At 36.4% G+C, this 26,101-nt stretch overlaps 1 protein-coding gene across 2 annotated transcripts in view; it reads left to right on the forward strand.

Moving 5' to 3' along the window:
* CMSS1 (cms1 ribosomal small subunit homolog) overlaps positions 1-26,101 on the forward strand; it is a 377,798-nt gene that overhangs the window by 342,575 nt on the left and 9,122 nt on the right. For both annotated transcript variants that reach the window (XM_032852028.1, XM_032852029.1), the window contains exons 3-7: positions 14,996-15,067; positions 16,819-16,948; positions 21,135-21,194; positions 22,321-22,423; positions 25,760-25,820. In XM_032852028.1, the coding sequence (XP_032707919.1) occupies positions 14,996-15,067; positions 16,819-16,948; positions 21,135-21,194; positions 22,321-22,423; positions 25,760-25,820 (426 nt within the window). The remainder of the gene's footprint in view (positions 1-14,995; positions 15,068-16,818; positions 16,949-21,134; positions 21,195-22,320; positions 22,424-25,759; positions 25,821-26,101) is intronic.

Consider the following 26,101-nt stretch of genomic DNA (forward strand, 5'->3'; position numbering starts at 1 on the left):
TATACAGGTATTTTACAATAATGATATCTTAGATTCTTATACCACATCTTTACCAAAGATCCAGTAGTACACTGTTTGCTACAGTTCCTAGGAGAAGAAAAATAGTATAAAGATATGTAAAATTACTTATCATACCACTGCGTGATTACAGCACCATGCCAGCAGACTCTAAGGGTCTCATGTCTACCTAACATGAACTGTATGAATATTTATCATGGGACTTCTACCTTCAGTATTACCAAAAGTCATTTGATACACTTTGCTTTCTGGACTTAGAACCTTTTTTTTCCTTCTTAATCTTTCTACTGGCCACTCACATCCATTTGCAGCCCTTTCATATTATGTATCCCTCAAACCTGATTGGTAACCATGTATGATTTTTTTAAAAGGATTACCTACCGTCAATTAAAATTATTATCTTCTTCATAGCAGTGATTTGTGGTCTTATTATTATTGTAAGTGGCCCTAAACTCATTCCCATGAGAGGGTGACTCTACCCAGTTTGTAACTAGGCTCAGGATAATTGTGAGAATCAGTTTACCAACAAGCAGTGCGACCTTGAGCAAGTTAAACTCTCTGTGCCTCTGTCTCCTCATTGGTAAAATGGTGATAATAAGTATATTTTCTTCACAGAGTTGAAGTAGAGATTAAATGGCTAATACTTGGGATACCTGGTGGACTCAGTAGATTATGCATCTGCCTTTGGCTCAAATCATGATTCCAGGGTCCTGGGATCAAGTTCCACATCAGGATCCTTGCTCAGCAAGGAGCCTGCTTCTCCCTTTCTGGCGCTCCCTGTTCTTGTGCTTGCTCTCTCTCTCTCTCTCTCTCTCTCGATAGATAGATAAATAGATAAATAGCTAATACTTGTTAAGCACTTCAAACAGTGGTTGGCAAAGAGTAAGCACCAAAGTGATGATAACTTTAGTAAATAACACTTCATCTTCTTTATTTTATTATTTTTTCCTGTTGGAATAGAGGATTACAGAAAGATACACATATTTAATAGGTGATCATCTTGGTTTCTCTCCAGCCATTAAATATTTTGCTCCAAAGCTGCATATCAGTTTTAGGTTTTGTTTTTTCTTTTTGCTATTATTTTATTTTACATTTTTAATTCAACTATAATTAACAGTGTTATATTAATTTCATGTGTACAATATAATGATTCAACAATTCTATGCATTACTTACTGCTCACCATGAGAGTACATGACAGTACACCATAAGAGTACACATAAGTGTACTCTTAATCCCCTTTACCTATTTTACCCATTCCCCCACTCATCTCGCCTTTGACAACCACCGGTTTATTCTCTATAGTTAAGAGTCTGTTTTTGGTTTGTCTCTTTTTTTTCGACCTTTGTTCCTTTGTTTTGTTTCTTAAATTCTATATATGAGTGAAATCATATGGTATTTGTCTTTCCCTGACTGCCTTATTTCACTTAACATTATACCCCCAAGGTCCATGCATGTTGTTACAAATGACAAGATTTCATTCTTTTTTATGGCTGAGTTATATTACGTTTTGTGTGTGTGTCTGTGTGTCTGTGTGTTTGTGTGTCTTTGTGTGTGTGTCTGTGTGTGTGTGTGAGAGAGAGAGAGAGAGAGAGACAAGTCTTTTTTCCATTCATCTATGGATGGACACTTGGTTTGCTTCCATATCTTGGCGGTTATACATAATGCTGCAGTAAACATAGGGGTACATATATCTTTTTGAATTAGTGTTTTTGTTTTGATAAACCCAGTAGGGGAATTACTGGAATATATGGTAATTCTGTTTTTAACTTTTTAAGAAACATCCATACTGTTTTCCACAGTGGTTGCACCAGCTTGCATTCTCACCAACAGTACAGGAGAGTTCCTTTTTCTCCACATCTTCAACACTTGTTATTTCTTGTGTTTTATTTTAGCCATTCTGACAGATGTCAGGGGATATCTCACTGTGGTTTTGACTTACAGTTTCCTGATTTTTGGTGATATTGAGCATCTTTTCATGTGTCTCCTGACCATCTCTGTATGTCTACTTTGGAAAAATGTCCTTTTATATCCTCTGCCCATTTTTACTTGGATTATTTGGGTTTTTGGTGATGAGTTTGCATAAGTTATTTATATATTTTGAATATTAACTTTTTTGGATATATCATTTTCAAACATCTCCCATTCAGTTGGGTGTCTTTTTGTTTTGTTGATGATTTGCTTCTCTATGCAAAAGCTTTTTATTTTGATGTAGTCCCAATAGTTTGATTTTGCTTTTGTTCCCTTACCCAAAGGAGACATATCTAGAAAAATGTTTCTGTAGCTGATGTCAAAGAGATAACTGCCTGTTTTCCTCTAAGAATCTTGGGCTTTCAAGTCTCATATTTAGGTCTTTAATCCACTTTGTGTTTATTTTTGTGTATCGAGTAAAAAAGTGGTCAGATTTTATTCTTTGTCAGATAGCTGTCCAGTTTTCCCAACAGCATTTGTTAAAGAGACTGTCTTTTTCCCATTGCATATTCTTGCCTCCTTTGTCATAGATTAATTGACCATAAAAACATAGGTTTATTTCTGGGCTCTGTATTTTCCTCCATTCATCTACTGTTTTTGTGCCAGTACCATACCATTTTGATTACTATAGCTTTGTAATATGTCTTGAAATCTGCGATTTCAGTGTCTCCAATTTTGTTCTTTTTCAAGATTGCTTTGGTTATTCAATAATATTTGTTCTCCTAATACATGAATATGGAATATCTTACCATTTGTGCCATCTTCAATTTCTTTTATCAGTGTTTTATAGTTTTGAGAGTACAAGTCTTTCACCTCCTTGGTTAAGTTTATTCCTAGGTATTTTATTATTTTTGGTGAAATTGTAAATGAGATTGTTTCCTTATTTTCTCTTTCTGCTACTTCATTATTGTTGTATAGAAACGCAATAGATTTTTGTATATTACTTTTGTATCCTGCTACTTTACTGAATTCATTTGTCCATTATAGTAGTTTTTTGGTGGAGTCTTTCAGGTTTTCTATATAGAGTATCATGTCACCTGCAAATAGTGAAATTTCCCTTACCAATTTGGCTATCTCTTTCTTTTCTTGTCTGATTGCTGTGGCTAGGACTTCCAGTACTATGTTGAGTAAAAGTGGTGAGAGTAAATATCCTTGTCTTGTTCCTGATCTTAGAAGAAAACTCCCAGTTTTTCACAATTGAGTATGATGTTAGCTGCAGATTTTTCTTATATGGGCTTTATTATGTTGAGGTATCTTCCCTCTAAGCCTACTTTGGTGAGAGTTTTTTATCATGAATGGATAGTTGTACTTTGTCAAAAGCTTTTTCTGCATCTGTTGAAATGATCAGATGGTTTTTATCCTTTCTCTTGTTGATGTGATATATCACATTCATTGATTTGAGAATACTGAACCACCCTGCATCCCAGGAATAAATCCCACTTGGTTGTGGTGAGTCATTTTTTTAAATGTACTGTTGGATTCCGTTTACTAATATTTTGTTGAGGATTTTGGCATCTGTGTTCATCAGAGATATTTGCCAACAGTTCTCTTTTTTTGTAGTGTCTTTATCTGGTTTTGGTATCCCAGTAATGCTGGTCTTCATAGAATGAATTTGGATGTATTCCTTCCTCTTGTAGCTTTTGGAACAGTTTGAGAAGAAAGGGTATTAACCCTTCTGTAAATATTTGGTAGAATTCACCTGTGAAGCCATCTGGTCCAGGACTTCTGTTTGTTGGGAGTTTTTTTATTACTAATTTGAATTCATTGCCAGTAATCAGTCTGTTCAGATTTTCTATTTCTTCCTGATTCAGTTTTGGGAAGTTATATGCTCCTCAGAATTTATCCATTTCTTCTAGGTTGTCTAATTTGTTGGTATATAATTTTTCATAATAATCTCTTACAACCCTTTGTATTTCTGTCATGTCAGTAATTTCTCCTCTTTCATTTCTGACTTGATTTGAGTTCTCTCTCTTGTTTTTTATGAGTTTGGCTAATCATTTATCAATTTTGTTGGATCTTTTCAAATAACCAACCCTGGGTTCATTGATCTGTTCTGTTGTTTTCTTAGTCTTTATTTATTTCTGCCCTAATCTTTATTTCCTTCCTTCTACTGGCTTTAAGCTTTGTTTTTTTGTTTTGTTTTGTTTTGTTTTGTTTTTTTGTTTTTCTTTCTCCTTTAGGTCTAAAGTTAGGTTGTTTATTTGGGATCTTTCTTGCTTATTAAGGTAGACCTATATTGCTATAATCTTCCCTTTTCAATAGTTTTGCTCTATCCCAAAGATTTCCAATGGTTGTGTTGTCATTTTCATTTATTTCCCTTTATTTTTTTATTTCCTTTTTGATTTATTGGTTGACCTACTCATTGTTTCGTAGCATGTTACATAAGCTTCATGTGTTTGTGTTTTTTCTTGTGATTGATTTCTAGTTTCATACCATTGTAGTCAGAAAAGGTGCATGGTGTGATTTTAATCTTTCTCTGGGTCATTTTCTTTGTTCATTGCACTGATGTGGCTGCTATTTGGGTGTGTATCCATGGAATAAGGTGAGCTTAGGATCCTCTTATTCTGCCATCTTCCCAGACTCCCTCCTCAGTTTTAATTTCAGCCATTCCTTCAGAAAGCCTATAGGTTAACATCCTTAGCCTTTTGATTTATTTCACCAACGTGGAATTTAATTTTACCTTTGCTTATCCTACTGACCACGCCATAGTCATGCCTTCTTTGACTCTGGCCTCTGTAGTTCCTACCTACAGAACTTGTTTCCAAATATATTTCTTTAGACCCCCATGGGCTTTCTTTTTCCTTACTTTCTTTCTTGATTTTCTTCTTGCTAGTTCCTTACTTTTTCAAGACTCACTATAGAAAAATTAAATTTGCCCAAGTCTCTACCTTTACTTATTTTTTTGGTCTTTTTGTCCACATTGCTAAATTTTACCTTTTTTAAGCTCCTTCTTCCTTGGCTCTTCTTTTCTTAGAACCATCAAGTTAGATAAATGTCAGAGAATCATAGGAAGAAGAGGGAAAAGTGGGAAAGGAGAAAGCAAAATACATTCCCCATTTCTTGAGCATTCACCTATCTTTTTTCAACTTATGTTTGAACTATAGTAAATGCCATTTACTAAGCACTCTCCATAAGCACTGTGCAAGACACAATGACTTAAATGATCCTATGAAGTAGGGAATACCTATGCCCTGTGAGGTAGGGAGTACCCCATTTTACAAATTATCTGAGGCTCACAGGCATGGGTTCTGGGAGTCATGTCCCACTTGGCTGGCTGTGAGCCAGGAGCTGAGGATGATGCTGCTTTTCACCTGTCTCTTTTTCACCTGTCCCTTCTCTTTCAATTTAGGAAAATTGGATTCAACATATCCTCATGTGCTTTTTTGGTCCCATGCTGTTGCTATTTTCTACCAAGAAAAAAAAAAAAAATTACAAAAGTTTAAGATTTTAGTGCTCATTTTAACCACGCTCTAATGTCCTTAACTGCCAAATTACTTTAAAGAACCCAAGTCTTAGGTAGACCAAATGCCCTAACCCCTTTCTCAAGTCTGTCCTAATTTCTCTGGCCAGAGAACTCAGTGAAATCTTCTTGTTCCCCACTGCCTCATATGAGTGCTCTTCATCTAGCTCCTGGTTCCCATACCAGGCTGTATACCTCCAGGACAGAGTTTAACTGTGCATCTCCATAGCACCTAGCACAGAACCTCACCCTAAATTGGCATTATTTGTGAAATGAAAGATTGGATGATTATACCAGGATTCTAGTTTTTTCACCACTCTTTCCTTCTCAGTCCTTTGTGTCTCCACTTGTAAGCCATCTACTACCCACAGGAGTTTCTTAGACTCTGGTGACCCAGTGTCCTTCTTCCAATCCCCCCACCCTTGACTGAGCTGGGATCTCTCTTCCACTGCCCTTGACTGCCCAAACAGCCCTTCTTGCTCCTCTGTGGGTTCCCATCCTCTCTCTTTCCAGCTACTCTTCTCCCTCTGGAAATCATCTGACCACCCCAAGGATGACCTTCTTTTTTTTTTTTTTTTTTTAAGATTTTGTTTATTTATCTGACAGAGAGAGAGAGAGATCACAAGTAGGCAGAGAGAGAGTCAGAGAGAGGAAGGGAAGCAGGCTCCTCACCTAGCAGAGATCCCGACGTGGGGCTCGATCCCAGGACCCTGGGATCATGACCCGAGCCGAAGGCAGAGGCTTTAATCCACTGAGCCACCCAGGGGCCCCAAGGATGACCTTCTTATTGGCAGGCTGACCTTGCGAATCCTTCTAGAGTTGTTTACATACATAGAGCTTGAGTCTCCAACTTGTTCATAAGCGACTGGCGGGCGAGAGCTTCTTTCGTTTTCCCTATAGTACCTAGCACAGTGCTAGCCACTTGATTCATTTGACAGATGTAACAGAGTATTTGTTTTTTAATGGTAACTTATTATATTTTTTCCCTGGCTCAAAACAAAAGAAAAGAGAAATTATTTTGTGCTATATTTAAGTTTTGAATTTTTTTCAAATTTGTTTCATTGTTTTACTCTTCCTTTTTTTTTTTTAAAGATTTTATTTATTTACTTGAGAGAAAGAGTGCATGCACAAGGGAGAAGGGGGCATGCAGAGGGAGAAGGAGAAGCAGACTCCCCACTGAGTGGAGAGCCTAGTATGAGGGCTTGATCCCAGGACCCTGGGATCATGACCTGAGCCGAAGCCAGACGCTTAGCCAACTGAACCATGCAGGTGCCCTGCTTTGCTGTTCTTTAAGGGGTTTTTTATACTTGTATAGGAACTTCCTGGCATTATGCCACTTGATATAATATGCATTTAGTCTTAAATATCAACAGGTAAGTATATATATTGGGTTAGATCGAGTTCCCTCTTTTGCCATAGCTGGGCCTCACATTTCTATTACTGAGTCCATGCCTCCCATCTGTTCAGTATTTTCAAGCAGCAGATTTATAACTTTATAAAAGTTTTTTACCCATACAACTGCATCATCTCTAGCAACCATTTCACATCTAAATAATCATCTTTGGCCTCCTTAATAATGTAAGTATAAAGATTTGCCAGTACTTCTTTTTTTCCAGATATTGCTTCCAAAAAGATGATGAATTCCCTACTTCTAGAGATTGCATCACCCTCTTCCCTCTTCAACATCAGTCACTTCAGAGCCAACCCTAGTGACTTTGTAATTATGGTTCCCAGAATATAATTCCTTACGAGGGGTTTTGTGACTTTTCATTGATGGCTCCATGAGGTCAATAGCCATGGTTCCATGACCCATCTTCTCTCCCTCAGAGACCACACTGGGCATCTTTTTTTTAAGGTAGCCTTTTGCTTAGCTCCTCAGATCATAAAGGACTCCTCAGTAAGAGTACTTATTCTTCTCCCTCTTTAGTCACCTTTCTCAACAATTGTATTTTCTTAATATTAATTTATTTGAGCACTGATAATTTCATATTTCTCCCACTCTTCATCTTCAAGTTTATTCTTGGGACACCTGGGTGGCTCAGTCAGTTAAGCATCCAGCTCTTGGTTTCAGCCAGGTCTTGGTCTCAGAGTCTGAAATCAAGGCCCGCAACAGGCTCCACGCTCAGCATAACATCTGCTTAAGTTTCTCTCTTCCTTTCCCTCCACCCTTTCCTCTCTCTCTCTCTCTCTCTCTCAAATAAATAAATAAATCTTAAAAAAAAAAAAAAAAAAAGGAATTGAGTCAGTAATTCAAAAGGTGAGAATGAATACCTAGAGATCAATGGTAGCTATTCTAGAATCTAGCTTCCTTGGTCTGCCCTCTGGCCCCAGGAATTTATATCCCTCCCATATGCATAATATATTCACCCCTCTCAAAGAAAGCAAAAGTCCCTTCCCTTTACAGCATGAGCTCAGTGCTTAGAATTTCATTGTCTAATCAGGTTCAGGGGCATTTGAGGGTCCTCGGTTTTAGTTCCTTAAGTATAGCTCCTTGAGTACATTTCTTCTCAGCCTGGGAAACAAATACAAGCATAGACTAACTTTTAGAGACATTTCTACTCAAGTAATTGGCATAAGGAGTCATTGGTCCCACAGTATTTGAAAATGTTGGGAGTTTCTTTATTAAGTGTTAAGGCCCAGGTTCCTGAGGTCGTTCCATGGTTCTCAGCTCTGCTTTTGGGTTCCTTGTGTTACCCTCTGAGTCATCCTTCTTTTTTTTTTTTTTTTTTTTTTTTTTTTAATGAGTGGTAGCTTGTATTTACAATGGAACAGTTCTTTCTGCCTGCTTCTTGACAGTAGAATTCTCAGGGTTCGATGACTTTGCCTCATTGTATTTCATCTCTTACCTTCTCAGCTCAAACTAGAGGTATTTCTGAATATATAACACCTTGAAGAATTTTGTAGGTCTTCTGTGGTTCTTGTTGGGGTTACTCCATTGAGCAGAAGTCACCCCACAAATCTTTTCCAGATAAAGTTTTCTCTTCCATGGATGCCTGCTTAGATGAGGAACAGTACCTCTTAAGCTTCCTAAGGCATGTTTGAGAGAATCTGTGAGACACACTTTTAATTTCTTTAAAGAGCTCTTATGTGACTGAATAGTACTCTGAGGTACCACCTTTGTTCTTTCTGAGGTGTTGATGGATTTGCACGCATGTACCTTGACTTCTTTGATAGTCCTTTTTTCAATTTAACTTCTTCCTTTTCCATTTTACTATAAGCCATAGAAGAAAGTTGGTGACACCCTCAACATTATTTGAATCTCCTTCATTGGATTACCCATAACATTAGACATATTTTCTATTTTCCACATGCCTGCAGACAACAGTATTGCTAAACTTTGTTCCACCACTTAACAAAGATTCTCTTCCCCCCAGTTTCTGATAAGATTTTCCTTACTTTCTGCAGGCCCTCACCATCAGTGTCCTCAAAGTCCAAAATTTTACAGTGTGTTCAGAAACACTATTCATCCATCAATCACCTAATTTTTGCCACATTTCAAAATAATTGGCAAAATCAGTACACTCCTCCCAGACACTTCAGCATGTATATCATTAAGTGAAGTTCGGTATTTAAAGATTTTCTTTTTTCCTTTCGAGGTAAAGTTGATATGCAATCAAATGCATAAATGTCAAAGGTACCATTCATAGATTTTTGACAAATTGATAAAATTTTGTAACACAAACCCCTACAGTTTAAAGAACATTACTGTCACCCCAAAATCCTTTCATGCCACTTCCAAATTGCTATTCCAGAATCCATGCTCCAGGGCCAACCACTGTTCTGATGTCATGTAAATGAAATCATGTAGGATATGCTCTTTTGTTCAAAGCTTTTATTCAGTGCAGTGTTTTTTAGATTCATCCTGTTGATGTATAGTGATTCTTTTTTTTTTTTTTTTTCCCATCGTTGAGCATGTTAGTTTGTCCAGGCTGCCATAACAAAATACCACAGACTGGGTAGCTTAAACAACAGAAATTTATTTCTTGCAGTTCTGGAGACTGGAAGTCCGAGATCAAAGTGTCAACAGGTTTGGTTTCTCCCAAGGCCTCTCTCCTTGGCTTCCAGATGGCCAGTTTCTCACTGTGTCCTTGCATGGTCTTTCTGCTATGTGTATCTCTTTGATGTCTCTTCTTCCTCATATAAAAACACCAGTCCTGTTGGATTAGGACCCCACCCTTAGGACCTTCTTTAACTTTTACAACCTCTTTAAAGTCCCTGTCTCCAAATACAATCACATTGCGGGTTGAGACTTCAAAATATGAATGGGAGGGAGGGGGTACAATTCAGTTCATAACACTTCATAATACTCAATTATATGAGTACTCCCCAATTTATCTATTATTCTATTGATGGATATCTGAGGCTACTTCCTGTTTGGAGCTAGTATGAATAAATCTGCCATGAACATTCACATACAGGTCTTTTAGTGAACAGACATTTTTATTTCTCTTGAGTAAATACATAGGAGTAGAATTGCTGAGTCTTGTTTAGTTTTCTAAAAACTGACAGACTTTTTTCCAAAACCAGTGTACCATTTTTGTACTCCCACCATCCATGTATAATAGTTTTGGTTGCTTTATATCCTTGTAAATATGTGGAATTATCACTCTTTTAATTTGAGACATTTTGATGGGTATGTACTAAATAACTTTTGACTAAACCCAAAAGAAACTAAAAAAAAAGTTCTAATTTTTTTTATTTTTACAATGAACATATTTGTTTTTGTTGTAAAATGGTAATTTAATTTTTTTTTTACCAAAGTGATAATCAAACACTATTAAAAGTTTTTCATAAAAAAAAAAGTCACCTTTCCTACTCTCATGCTAAGTCTTTCTTCAGAGGAAACTACCCTTAGCTTTTAGTTGTTTTTCATATTTGCTAATATATAGTTTATACTGTTGTTTTTTTTTTTTTATTTATCAGCTCCTGACATGATCTGTTAACTTCCTGAGGTAGCATATGAGGACACAGCTCTCCCATCTACCCTGTATTCCCTCTCTAACTGCTAATTCCCCTGCTAACACAAGATCACATTTTGGTTAAAACAGTTGTCAGTATCTCATGATTATGATCACGAAACTACTGTTCACTGCTGATGGGGGGAAAGCTATAATCATTCCTCCTTTCTTGTACAACTCTCTGTTTTCATGGCATTAGTAATTACCTCATTTCTTCATTTGCCTCATTTGTTGTGTTCCTACTGTTAATTCTTTCCATATATTCCAATATCTTTTCCACATGTCCATGAATAATATCTTCCATATGCTCAAATAGATCACTCATTGCTGTTCCCTGCAGGCCTCTGTACTCCTTTTCCACTCTGAGTTGATTATTCTCTTGGTGTGTTGACCAATTGAGATTTCTCTTTACTGTCCCTTCAACACTCCTGTATTAGTTTCCTTATTTGCTGAATCCCATATCTTACTCTTTCTTGGTTTAGCCCTTTATTTTGCTGGAATACAGTCTTTACTATCTATGGATGGGAAATCAATTTTTTGAGATCTAAAATACCTGAAAATACCTTTATTTTACTCTTAACTTGACTCACAATCTGGCTGGGTATAAAAGTTTAATTTGCAAATAAATTTTCCTCATAATTTTGAAGGCATTGTTCTATTAAATCCTAACTTGCCTTACTGCTGCTGCAAGGTCCAACACAATTCTGTTTCTGGACTCTTTGTATTTTATAAGTTATTGTTTTTCTTTTCAGAAATGTTTAGTCTTTTTTGTTTGTCCATGATATGAAATTTCACAATGATGCTCCTCAGTGGATATTTTTCATGTTCATCATATTGTATACATAATGGGCATGCAGTTTAGAGTTTCATATTCTAGAAAGTTTCCTTCAGTTCTGGAAAGTTTTTGTTTTGTTATTTCTTTGATCACTCTTTTCCCAGTGTTTTTTATGGTCCCTTTTTCTATAATACCTTTTATTGGGATGTTGAATCTTTTGGGCTGATTTTCTATCTAATATTCTTAAATTTTTCATCTCTTGGAGAGATTTCCTCTATCTTCAAGCCTTCCTCCTACATATTTATTCCAATTTTTCTTGTTCTCTTTTTGTCTCATGGCTGAAATTCTTCCCTTATCTGTTTGAGAATATTGATTATAATTGTTTTGAACCTTTTATCTTTTGTTGTTTATTTGCTCTCATGTTGGACACTTAGCTGTCTATTCATATTAAAAAGAGACACTAAAAAGCTGATGGAATATTTTGTGCATGTGTGAGGCTTATTGATTAGTGAACTTCATAGCAGAGTACTAGGAGAGCAAGCTGTATTTACTATGCCCACCAAATGTCACTCTCTTGTGGCATCTCTCTTAGTCCATTTCATTTTTCCAGAGAAAAATTCAGTAGGCTCCTGCATGCAATATATAAGCCTGGTTCATGACATTCGAAATTTGCCTAGGAAAAGGAAGTGAGTCTCAACCTCTGTCCTATCTTTCCTTTGCCAGATTTCTGGGTCCTCTTGTTCTTTCCAGAGAATAAACCTTCTGTCTACTGCCAGGAAGAGCAAGATGAAAGGAAGCATTAACCAGATAGTTGCTTGGCTTCCTGGGCAGGAGATATAGCCAATGAGGGGTGGGAATAAGACTAATCATTCTAAATATAAACTTTCAACCAAAGTCCTTCTTTTAAACTCTTTACTTTCTGTAGTACCTTGTGTCTCCAACTACTAAACCTTTTCTCCAGTAAGTCAAACAACTTCACCAACTATTAGCTTCCACCTCTCCAGAAAACTAGGTGCTAGCTCTTCCTTTCTGCTAAATCACTTCCATCCAGTTTCAACCATTTTCCATTTTCTAAAATGTTGTTGAAATCTCTCCACTACTATTGTTCTCTCCTGATTGTGTGGTCCTTATAAATTTATACCTTTTTCAGTTGCCTTCATTTTTAGTTTAGTGGCATTTTTGAAGTTGATTTGCCATGTTTAACTAGAAGAATCATTCTTAAAGGATATAGTTTTTGGCACTTTAAGGATTTGAGAATATGCCTCAAATGCTTCACTTAAAGATTAGTTTTTCATATATATTTCTAAATTTTTAAACTACATATTTAAGCTATGCTTTAAAAAATCACTAGATTTCATGTAAAGAAATGAAGAGAAATGAAAAACAATGAATTTTGGAACACTGAAAAGAAATAAAATAAAGTAAAATGAAAAAAAAAAAAGAAATTTCTTATCAACTCTCAAAGAAATATACTGTTGAAATTGGTTTCCAGAAATGGTTAGCTAGTCTGGCCTGAGTCTTCTATATCTTTTTACCTAGACTCTCTGAAGATAAACATCAGTATTTGTAAGGCACATGGCTAAATTTAGGACTTATTAATGAAATGGATTTTGTATTTTTCATAAAGCCATCTCACCTTTGTTGAAATTGCCCCCATAAACTTAGCTTCTTCATTATTATCCACCCTTAACCATGTAAGGCAACTGCTCCCAGAAAACAAATAATATACTGTATTTCCTTTAGAATGATCTAAGAATTTGAACCTAAAATTTAAAATTATGCAGTAGGGGCACCTGGGTGGCTCAGTGGGTTAAAGCCTCTGCTTTCGGCTCAGGTCATGATCCCAGGGTCCTGGGATCGAGCCTCACATCGGGATCTCTGCTCAGCAGGGAGCCTGCTTCCTCCTCTATCTCTCTGCCTCTGCCTACTTGTGATCTCTGTCTGTCAAATAAATAATAAAATCTTTTAAAAAAATAAAAATAAACTCATGCAGTATCTTAACTAAAACAAGTTCATCAAGTATGTTTCTTTTTTCCTATGCATGATTCAGAATTACGTTTTATTTTTTCCTTCCAGAATTGGACAGGCCGTAACCCTATAACGGAGCTCATTTCCAGATTTAATTTATGTCATGTTAGAGTTATTTGGCTTTGTAAACCTAACATAAATACAACTTTGCACATTGAACAACTGTTAGAGAGCACCCTAAATGCTAAATAACAAAATGGAACAGGTTTCTACATCTAATTCCCAAAAACCTTGATATTGGTGACAAGATACTACAGTATGCCTTGAGGGATCTGCTAATCATATCCAGGCCTTTGCCTTACGAGCATGAACTGAATGCTGGCCTGGCCTGTAATTGGACTCTTATGACCATCTGGCAGCTTCTGTGACATATTAGTGGCCTTGGCCCAGTTTCTAATTGGCATGTACCAGCATCAAATTGGCATGTATCTGCATCTACAAGACAGCTTAACTTTCTAAATAAGAGAGGTCATAATATCTTTTCTTTAGCTATGATGCAATTGCTTTTGGCAGGTTTTTGTTTTAACTGAGAAGAAGCTAAAATTTCAAGATTCACATGTTACTTTAATCCTGAACCTTTGAATCTGGTTTTCTACTAACTGAAACCGAGTCTAGAAACTGCTGGTCCTGTCCCCATGTCTTGAAAAAATTATATATATATATGTATGTGTGTGTGTGTGTGTGTATATATATATATATATATATATGGCTTCAAGCCAAAGGCATTCTTAATCACAGACTGTCTGCAAACTTTAATAGAAAGCTTCATCTGTAATCATTTTAAATAGAGCCAGTAGAGACAAGATTGTTTTAGTTAGTAGCTTACCAGCTTAAACTGAGTACTTTCTACTTGGGATGGAAACTTAATCCAGGAAAAACTGAGAATAAGTTTTCACTCATATTTTATATCTTACTTGGCAACTTGTTTGAAAATATTGCATAAAAGAGCCAGCACAGGAAACATTTTATATTCTTGCTTATGATTAATAAATAAGGAATCTGAGGCATTCTATTTTATAAATCAAGGTCTTAATCCAAATCTCCTGTTTTTCTACATTAAAAAAAAAAACCTAGGGGTAAAAATAGCATTAAACTACATAGGGTACTCAGGGGTCAAGGCAACAGGCAAAACTGATTACTCAAAATGCCATTGTGCTGAGACTTTTATCAGACCATCAGCAGAAACATTCATTTTGTAGTCACTATAGATAAGGCATTTGGTGCAGCTGGTTTTATAAAAATGTAAGTAAATATGTCCTACTTCAGTTTTTCAATGCTTATTGAAAGAGGAAAGGAATGAATAACAAAATAGTAAACCAATCACTTGGAAATACAAGCTCACACATTGCTAGTTCATGGCAAATGCCAGTCACTCCAGTCAAAGACTTTCTCACCACATCTTAATTTTAATCACATCTACTCTGCCTGTATTTTATAAACCTGGCCACTGTCTTCAATCTTTAATACCCTGCACCACCACTTCAAACACACATATGCACTCACTCACACATTTTCACCTTTTTTCAAAGATTTTTCCAGTCTCAAGTCATTGGCACTTTCTGATTTTTCATTGGCACTTTTTGATTCCCTCGGCCCAGCCCCTGCCTAAGAGCCTATTGGTCTTCCAGAATCACTGTCTGTACAATATTACCAAGACAGAGAATACAATACAATATTACCAAGACAAGAAGAATACCTGTATGGCCTAGGTACTCTGGGGTTACTACCATTAGTTGACCTGTCATCATGCTAAGATGAAAATTTCTTCATCTGTATCTCTTTACAGCCTAAAGAATGTTTCTTGATACAACCAAAGGAAACAAAAGAAGATGCCACCAAGACAAGGAAGAGAAGAAAGGTATTATTCATACTTTCTTACAATTTTCTTACAACTGCAGGTGATCTACCTCACATTTCTATATACTGTACTTTGATGAGGCAGTTGATATAATTCCCACTTTAGAGGTTGTAAGATTCAGTGAGGTTTGGTGACTTTCCTAAGGTCACAAGTATTAAGTGTTTCTGTTGGAGCTAAAAATAAATTCTTCTGATTCCTATTTCAATCTTGTGGAGCACCAGACATCTTTGCTATCCACCTTTGTTTTCATTGTTGTTAGAAGACATGGATTTCTAATTCTAAAAGGATCCCAAAGCTGTCCTGCCCCCTGGCCCTTCTGGCTCTGCCGGAAAAAAATTTACCAACTTTCTTTTCATATCCATTTCAGTTTTTTAAACCAATAAAAAGAAAATAATAACCAGATGACCATAGTATATGGCATTTCTGACCATAATTTGGAACCATAATTTAACGCAAAAGTCTCCCCTTACATTTTAATACTTTCCTATGAGTGCATGGAAGACTCTTTTACTCCTGTACAGACTTTCTTATGGCTCAACCTTGGAGAAGGTGTGGTTTGCTTTGAACTTCCACCACAGTTGTGAAAACACCAGTGTAATTCTCTCCCTGCCAACAGGGTCTACTGTTGAATTCAGCAGAGGAAATATGATTGGGATTAGAGTAAAGAAGATGGATTCAAACCAATTACTTAACAGCAAGCTTTTAAAAAGTTCAGAGTATGTGTGCATATGTTTTCTTTGCTCACAAATGGCCAAATAGAAAGATGGGAGATGCCAAATTGGCTGAGGTTTGGCAAGTCCTTAAAGAAGTGACTTTAACTTCTCTTTGATAGTTTGTACACTAATGGCCTTCAGGAGTGTTAAGTTCTTGGTGGCTCAAGGTCAAAACTCTAGCTAGATAGTTTTAGCCTTGGCTGAAGTCATACTAAACTGTGCCTACTGATGACATATTTTAAAAGCCAATTCATTTGACAGACTTTGATTATTCTTGGCAGCGGTATAGAAATGAGGATATTGTGGAAGGAGGTGAAAAGGTGGGGGTGGGGAGTGGCTCTTTGTGGATCTTTGGCGAAACATTAGAAGGAAATGAGAAGTTTGTGGTAAAAATTAACTGAACAGTGGTGTGCTCCTAGTACATTGCAGGCACTCAATAAATGCTGCACAAGTAAATTCAAATCAAAATAAATGCTGTAAAGTTATTCGTGTTCTGCTTTCCATGGGGCCACTTCCAGACTCTCCCCCAAGACTTGACAGTCAAGAGTCTACAGTCCTTTGCAGTGGGCTCCAATGCTCAGATTACTCCAGCAGGTTTTACCTTAATCCAAGAAACCCAAAGTGAGACTCGGTGCCTTGAAAACCAAGTTAGGCAAAAAATTCTCAAAATTCTACTCTGGGGAATAAAAATCTTCGAAGGATTAAAGAGAGGTTTCCACAGCAACAAGATTAATTGACTTTTAACAGAAAGTAATGCCCTATTAATGGAGACTTCTACAGAAATTTCAGTTCTCCTAGAAGCCATAGACCAAGAGTTATAAAGAGACTTTTAGATATCCTATTCATTTTTCAAAGCGGTAGTTGTGTCCAAAAAGTATTTAAGTTTTTTCAAGTGTATCTATTGGAACTCACATTCATACTCAGTTATCACCAAAATCTGTGTGCAGTTTAAGTACCAGAGGATTCTTATCTATTCTAAGCTAACATCATTCTAAAATCTATCTTCCTGGGATTTTTTCCTTTCTTCTCATGTCTTAGAAGAAAATTACAGATGTTCTTGCAAAATCAGAGCCAAAACCAGGGACCCCTGAAGACCTACAGAAACTGATGAAGGACTATTACAGCAGCGATCGTTCAGTGATTGAATTAGAAGAACTAAACCTACCAGGTACAGCCAGACTTGTTTGGTTTTTTCCCTCCTTTTTTTCCCCTTACTGTTCTGAAGTTAGTCATTTAGCAGAACTCATTGTTATTGCTATCAACTTTCCTGATGAGGAAGAGCAAAAAGGGTTTTTCTTTCCTACACTATGTATGTTATGGCTAGGTATCTCCGCCAGTGAATCAGTGTATTTTCCACGTGCTAATACTCTTTTCCTCAACCTCATAGTTGTAACTTTTGAATGATTTCTTCATTAAGATGCTAAATGGTATCTGTTCAGTCTAAAGAAAGATTTGTAATTTAATTTTTTTAAAAAAGCTAATTGTTGAGTGTGCATCGTTTTAGCATTCTTCAAGGAGTAAGAATCCCTAGTTGAGGATAGAAGTTAAATTAAAATAAAAATAAAGCACACATTAAAATTATAGATATGAAACATAGTTTACTCACCCTTTATAGACAAAAACTGTAGCTTTTTTTTTTTTAAAGATTTATCTATTTATTTGAGAAAAAGAGTGTGCACAATGAAGTTGGGAGAGGAGAGGAGAGGGAAAGAGTCTCCAGCAGGCTCCATGCTAAGCAGGGAGCCCAATGACCGGTCAGGGGCTCAATGCCAGGCTCAGTGTCATGACCACTGAGGTCATGACCTGAGTTGAAACCAAGAATCAGACACTCAATCAACTGAGCCACCAGGTGCCCAACTTTAGCTTTAATAAGCTTCTTAGTTTTGTTGTGCTTATCATAGTTTTGTTTTTATGGTAGTGTTTTGGGTCTCAGGCCAGACTTTTTCAAGCAAACTGTCTAAAGATAGGAATAAAATTCCACATTTTTAGCAAAGCTGACACCTCACTCCCAAGTGATTCTTAAACCTACTATTGCTCGAGATCTACTGCCTTAGAATATTTATAATTAAGTTAAAAATATTGCAAAATTCTTAAAACAACTGATTTTAATTAATTTGAAAACTCAGATACATCCTCTAACTCTTTGGGGCAGAGAGTAAAGAGATGTTGTTAAAAATCAAACCACACAAGGTTTGGGTATCACTCTCAGATGAGCTTTTTATAGATTACTAGGGATATCTAATTACTACTATTGGAAAAAGCCAAGGGTAGCTTGATTTCCCTTTTCCATTACAACTCTATGCTTTCTAGAGGCTTAAGGAGCTGAAAAACATCCCATTCCCTGAATATTTATAATTCCTTTGTGATGTGCTTTAAAAAAAAAAAAAATACATTAAGTTTGGAAACAGGAGTGCCCCAGTCTGCTTCTTTTCCAAAAGGAATACCCTTTAGGGAATTTAAGGAGTGCATTTCCAAAAGAGCAAGATCTGGAGTTTTAGACTCACAAAGCCCAGAGGAGTCTAAAACTCCAGATCCTGCTCTTGTGGAAATGCACTCCTTAAATTCCTTAAAGGGTATTCCTTGTACTTTTTTTTTTTTTTTCAAACAGTTAGAAACCACTCCTGTCCAGGCATAGTTCCTTTGAGAAGAGCTAAGTCCTGACTATTCTATCATAGAAACAAAGAGATAACAGCTTCTGTTCAAAGTTTAACTGAAGTTTGACTCAGTGGTTGCTTTATCCTTCTAGTTCTTTGTTAGCGTACACAGGAAGGATTTGTGAGATAGTGGGATCGCTGCTGCTGTGTATACTTATGGAACATCATAAATCTTCATTTTCTAGCATTATAGAGATACAGAGGTCATAAGAAACCTTTAAAGTCATTGGATTTCCATAGTGAGTTTACATTATATTATTGCTCTATTACAGTTCAGTTATATAGTTAAACAAGAAGGTATGGTCATGGCTTGGTTTAGGAAGGAAGGAAAATGTTAAAAATATGTTAAAAATACTTTTATAGACAAAAAGAACAGGTTTTCATTTTCAGTTAAGAAATTGGGCCATTCTGAGACACAGTGAATAAAAGCATCAAGAGACCATTTAGGAGAAGGCCCAGTTTGCTACATATGAAACCAAGGACAGAGAGGAAGTCCACAGTAAGAGAAGGGACACACTCTGGGTTATTTGGAACAGGCAGGGGCAGGAGCATAAATATAAGGTGATATAGATAATGAGGTACTGTTCCTATTAGTTTGCTGAGTGTCTAAGTTGGTTTTGATTTGAGGTTATTTGTGTCTGTAGGGCAGGAACATGTCTTTTCGATTAATATTGTTCACTGTATATTGTTAATGTCATACACATGGGCACTTAATTAGTTTTGAGGCAGGAATTTCTTGGAGTTAACTCAGCTGTACTCCTGAGAGCTGCAGTGTGGTTTAGATCAGTACTAAATGCCTGTAGGCTAGCAGCAACTGAATCACCCAAAAATTAAAAAGCAAATTCCCAGGCCCACCCCCAAGGAATTCTGACTTACTAACAAAAAGAGTCCATCCTGGGAATCTGTATCTTTTGTAAAGCTCTCCAGGTGAGTCTGATCATATTCAGACTTGGGAAATTACAGTTTTAAGAACATCAGAGGCTCTACAGATGTATAGGAAGCAACATCTTTGAAGTTAGTTAACTCACATAATGTGAGTTACATATGCTGGGTCACAATATTAATGTTAAAATTAATTTAAATTTAGTCATAGTTTACTCCCTAGCACTCTACTGTGTTTATAGAAAACCTTTTTCTTATAGAAAGAATTAGAATAATAAACATGATCCTGCTTTTTTTATACATCTCAGGTACAGAGTTAATAATACTACATAATTGCTAGACCTTGGTTGAGCAAGGCCCTTATATTTTATTTTAGTGTTATACTGTCTTTTACTCTAGTGTTGTGTTGTGTTTTGATGCATTATTCCCACTCTTCTTCAGTCCACACTCCTCTTTACTTTCCCCAGAGCATTCACTCTAATGTGTTAATGCTTTTAAATGTGTATATATGCTTGTAAAACGTCATGTTGTTGTATGTGTGTACACTTTGCAATTTCTCTAAACAATGTGCTGAACTTCTCGTTCTGTCTCTTTCCTCTCTGAGCACTTTTTTGAGATATGCCTATATGGCTTAATGCACATCAAGTTCCTTGCTTCTTAATGCTAAACAGTATGCCAGTGATTTTATCTACCACCTATTGGTTATCCATTTTCTCAGATATGGACACCTAGGTTGCTTCCTGCTCCCCACTATCACAAATAATGATAGGATAAATATACTCGTGTTTATCTCTTTATAGACCACATAAGAATTTCTTTCCATTATTTACTCAGGAATGTAATCATGGGGTCATAGAGTGTATACAACTTAATTTGACTGCTTTCCAGAATCGCTATTACCAGTTTACACCTCCACCTACATTTCCTTTTTTTTTTTTTTTCAGATTTTTATTTATTTATTTGACAGAGATCACAGGTAGGCAGAGAGAGAGGAAGGGAAGCAGGCTCCTTGCTGATCAGAGAGCCCGATGTGGGGCTCGATCCCAGGACCCTGGAATCATGACCTGAGCCGAAGGCAGGGCTTTAACCCACTGAGCCACCCAGGTGGCCCTCCTCCTATATTTCACAAGAGGCTTATCACCCTACATTCTTGACAAGAGTCAGTATTATACCTCTTTCTAACAGCTATCATTCTAATGGGTGTGTGAAGTATTACCTCATCATTGTAATGTGCAATTCTATGATGACTAGTGAGTTTGAGCCTCTCTACTTAGATTTATTAGCTCTTTCCCCTTTACCTTTGTATATTGCCTATTCCATGATTTGAAAAATAAACATTCTTCATAAGTTCATTGAATGATACAACAAGCTTCTATTTCACTACTCTAAGAATCAGGGACAAGGGTGCCTGGGCAACTCAGCTGTTAAGCATCTGCCTTCAGCTCAGTTCATGATCCCAGGGTTCTGGGATCGAGCCCCACATCTGGCTCCCTGCCCAGTGGGAAGCCTGCTTCTCCCTCTCCCATTCCCCCTGCTTGTGTTCCCTCTCTTGCTGTTTCTCTCTCTGTCAAATAAATAAATAAATCTTAAAAAAAAAAAAAAAAGAGAAGAAAAGAAAAGAAATCATGGACAGTTAAAAGCTTACTTGCTCTTATTGCTGCTTTTGTTTTAAATACTGGACAACACTTTAAAATATATAATGAGTCCCATTCACTAATGTTTTACAACCTTATTCAAGAAGACACATTCACAATGGATCTGTTTTGATCATGTGTATGTTTGCAAAATCCTCTACAAAGCATGTTTGTCATATTCTAGATTCCTGTTTCCTCAAGGCCAATGATTTGACTCATAGTCTCTCATCATACCTAAAAGAAAGTAAGTAACCTATGGTTTTCTTTTAAGTTATTCACCAAGTTGTTATTACTCCATTAAAACATAAGATCCATCTAGTTAGAATAAAAACTTTTGAAACTATATTTAAAAGCAAAACTTTCCACCTCAAATGGATTTGAAATGGAGGTTTTTCTTAAGGTACATCTTGATATCAATTTCTGTTTATTTAAGTTTATTCTTGTTTTGCCCTGGCTTTGAGAATTTGAGTTTTTGTCTCATTTTTGGTTTATAATACATTAGAAGTATTGGTGTAGGAATCCAGAGATTAATTATCATTCTAGATCCAAGTCTCTCACATTTGACCTGGGGCAAATCGCTGAGTACTCTTCCAGGACTTGACTTTGTTACCTGAAAGATAAGGAAGTTGGACATGTGATCTTTATTCTGGCTGTAAAGTTCTGAAATTCTTTTCATATGCTCATAACTCAGAGCATGGCTATCACACAACCTAATTTCATCTTTTCGATATTTATTGTATATAGCCAGTAATAACCAGATTATTCATATTAGGTAGTCATCTATTGCGACTGATAATGAAATAGTTTAGATATAGAGATTTAACATTCTTTTTTCAAACACAGAGTAGTTCTGATGGCACTCAACTTGAGTTCTTAAACCTTTCTGCACCTCAAATTCAGCAGGTGTAAATGTAGGTTAAGGTAGAATCAACCTCAGTGGGTTATGAGAACTAAACAGTGTCCGTATTTAATATATGCTTGCTATTATTTTAATGTCATTTCCATTTTTATCTTGTGTTGATAGTTTCCTTAAAATTTAACATTATTGAATCTGAGTTCTTTTTCTATTTAGTCTTTGCCATCAAGCATCAAACATAAATTATCAAAAATGTATTATTCCAAACTTTTTTTTACTTGGTACTAAAACTAGTCACATTTAGCTACTTGGCATATTATGTGTTTTATGATATAAGTTAATGATATTTCATTTTAATCTAATATCTTGAATAACCAGAGAATAGAATCTGGACAATACCTAATTAAACACTAACAAAGAGTAATTGGAGAATACTCAGGGGGCTAAAATAAATAAGGGCCCTATTGTACAATATTTAGAGTAATATTTTTCTTACTTTTTTTTTTTTTTTCAGTCTGCCCTAAGTGGGTAAAACTTCGGAAAAACCATAATGAGAAGAAATCAGTCCTGATGTTGATCATCTGCAGCTCTGCTGTCCGGGCCTTGGAGCTCATTAGGTTAGATACCTCACCTATTCATTTCATTAATGTTTTCTGAGTAACTGAGATGTGTCAAGTTGATATGTTCTATATGTTGGAAATGTAACAATGAACAAAACAGAATCCCTTCTTACATGGAACTAACCTTCTGGTGAGGGAGACAGACAATAAACAAATAAATACATATTATGATGTCAGATAATGTTAAATTATATAAGAAAAAATAAAGCATGGCAAAAGGAAGGAGGGGGTTGGAGGGCTACTTTTAAAAGGGTTGTCACAGTAAGCTTTTCTAAGGAGAATGACATTTGAGCAGAGACATAAACAAAGTGAAGGAGAATGCCATGTAGATATCTAGAAGAAATACATTCCAGACAGAGTGGACAGAAAGTATAAAAGGCCCTGAAATACAATGCTACTGGAAGATTTTAAGCAGAAGAGTTACATGATCTGAATAATCAATCTAAAGGATCACTTTGGCTTTTGTGTGGAAAACAGATGTTCTGCCAATCTAGAGGCCAAGAGTAAAAGCAAGGAAATAATATAAGCAATGACAAGTTGGAAAAAATAATGGAAGAAAAGATCTAATTTAAAATAATAACAAGAAAAAATAGACTACCAAGTAATAAACCTACCAAAATCTATATAAAGAAAATATTACATAAGCAACTCAGATCTTTTTTTAAGAGGTGGTGGGGGCAGGGAGAGGCAGAGGGAGAAGAAGAGAGAGAATCTTAAGCAGGCTCCATCCCCAGCACAGAGCCTGATGTGGGGCTCCATTTCACCACCCTGAGATGGTGACCTGAGCTGAAATCAAGAGTCAGAAGCTTAACCCGCTGAGCCGCCCAGGTGACCCACAACTCAAAAGATCTTAAACAAAAGGGCATACAATATTGCTAAATAGGAAGAATCAGTGTAGGGATGCCTGGGTGGCTCAGTTGGTTAAGCATCTGCCTTTGGCTCAGGTAATGATCCCAGAGTCCTAGGACTGAGTCCTGCATCAGGCTCCCTGCTCAGCTTCTACTTCTCTCTCTCCCTCTGCCGCTGTCCCTGCTTATACTTGCTCGTTCTCTCTCTGTGTGTGTCAAATAAATAAATAAAATCTTTAAATTAAAAAAAAAAGTCACTGTTGCAAAGATGCCTGTTTTACCTAGAATAATCTATAAATTTCACCGATTCCCAGTGAAACTCTGGTAGAATTGGTTTTCTAACTCAATAAGCTAAAGTTCAAAAGTTAAAGATAAGCTATAGTTCTAAGTTCATAAGAGAAAATACAGAAGAAAAGTACCTGGGGAAATTCTGAGAAAGAACATTAGCGAGTGGATACTATACCTATAGTATCTACCAGATTACCAATAGATATGTTACCAAGTCTCCCTAATTCAAACAGTATGGAACCGGCATACTCATGACAGATCAGACCAGTGGAACAGAATTGGAAGTTCAGAAATAGGCCTATATGCATGTGAAAACGTAGCATATGGCAAAAGTGACAAAGCAGACGGGAAAGATGGATTATTTAATAAATGGAGTTGGAACAACTGGGTAGCCATCTGGAAAAGTAAAGTTGGATCCCTATCTCACTTCTCATACCAAAGTAAATTCCAAATGGACCAAAATTTAAATATAAAAATTATGTTTTAAAGATAATTTGTCAGTGCTTTACTAGGTGCTTTCACATACCTTTTCATTTACTGTAGTTTTTGTAGAAAAAACAAAAAGGCTTCCACGGGATCATTGATTTTTCAGAGAAGGGCCATCAGAGTAAATTGGGATTTACTGGAACTAGCCCTATTCCAGAGCCAGGCTTTGCACCGGCTTTGACAGGAGACAAAACAAAGGAAAGTTTAGGTCCTGGAGAAAATAAATTAAGGTGCAAATGTAGACTTTCAATAGTTACTTGCATGTATTTTTCTAAATGAACTAATCTGATTACAAATTTAGAAAAGTGGTTTTTTAAGTTCTTCAAACTCTCCTTTCCCCGCGAGGCACACACATTAAATTGTATCACACCGACTCTCAGTAAAATAAAAGTGTTTCTTGCAACTATTTCTGCTCCAAACACAATTGATCTTCAAGACTCCAGCTGTTTCTGGGCAGCTATACTTTCTGGTTCTGAAGTCATAGTAGTTCACATTGACTTTTCAGTGTTTTAAAAACTACAACCACAGAGTTCATTTCAGATTCTAACATTAATGGCAAAGGGGTTGGCCTGGAGATGGCCTCTTAAAAACAAGCTGTCACATTGATTTGGGCTTTTACTGTACCTTTCTGAAGGGCATAAAAGCCCTGTGTTGTCACACTTCATTTACCAATTCTGTGTTCTGTGTCTTTGGTAATATTATGATCTACTTCAAGGTTAAGTGATTTGCAAAAAGAGATTTCTGAGCTCGCACAACAAGCCCTATTCATAAAAACTAATGGTGAATAATTCTAACTTTTATAAGAATACCTATTCTTTTGAGGACCATGAATTAATGTTAAACATGTCCTCTAAACTCTGTCTTCCTAGTTAACCTTCCCGTGGAGAAAGCTTATGTATGAGTACAAGTCAAGTGCAGCAGAACTTATATAGTATAATTTACTATCTTGCAAATTCATATATTCCTACAGTCAATAACATTTCTCAAAACATAATAATATATCATAATATTATTAAAAAAACAATAAATATTTCCAAGCATATTCCCATGTTAGTTCTATTCCCAAACAGCAACTAAAGGATTGATTGTTCTTTTATACCTGTTGATGCCAGGAGCATTAACACATACAAAATTTTGCAGAAAAGCTCAGTCTGCTAAGTAGATAAAAGTGGAGGATTCCTCTGATTGCAGGACATAAGCCTTCTCCTCCCTGTCAGCTCCTTCCCAGCAACCCACCGTGGCAGTCACATACAAACTTTTGTAGATGCCTTTGGGCTCCACAGAGCATAGGCTGACATCACTGCTCCAAGATACTTCTTGCAACCAAATTTTGTATGAGAACTATACTGCAGAATTTAAAAATAAGTTCTCTGCCAGGGACCTGAAATATGGAAATTCTGTATTATAAATGAAGGGCAGATCCATAAGTTTCAGTTATCAAGCAAACCTAAGTAAAGTTAACCTTGTGTATGAAAAGTAGAAGCCAACCCAGATACATGCCTGAATAAAAGGATTCCTCACTTTCCTTCTATCCATGGGCCAAGCTGAAAATCTCAGCGTTTTGTATCTGTGTATATTTACACATGCATATGCTCATAGTTACACACTTAAACACATATATTCTCTTTAAAGCAAAACATAATACTTAAGTAGTCAATGTGGCCGGCAATGAGTAAGTTTTCTTAGGCATTAATCTTTTATTTTTAATTAGGTCAATGACAGCATTTAGAGGGGACAGCAAAGTTATGAAATTATTTGCAAAACACATTAAGGTAAGTAAGGGCCTGTGGTTCCTGATGGGTATTGTAAGTTATCCTTAAGGGCTGCTCCTAGCTTTTTCTTAACTCCTTAGCAGGTGTTTTCTTTGGTGCCTTTTTATATAACATATTTAACAACTGTTGTGTTCTTTACATCCCCTGCCTTTGCATGCCCACCTGCCCCAACAAAAGTTACTACTCCTCTATGCTCCGAGATTCCTGCACAGAAGTTGAGGTTTGACCCCTGGGTTCTCTGAAGATTTGCCAGTTTTAGAGAATGATGCTTTTCTATCTTG

This window comes from Lontra canadensis, unplaced genomic scaffold (assembly GCF_010015895.1).
Source record: "Lontra canadensis isolate GAN:19392208 unplaced genomic scaffold, GSC_riverotter_1.0 scaffold6, whole genome shotgun sequence".
NCBI classification, from domain to species: domain Eukaryota; kingdom Metazoa; phylum Chordata; class Mammalia; order Carnivora; family Mustelidae; genus Lontra; species Lontra canadensis.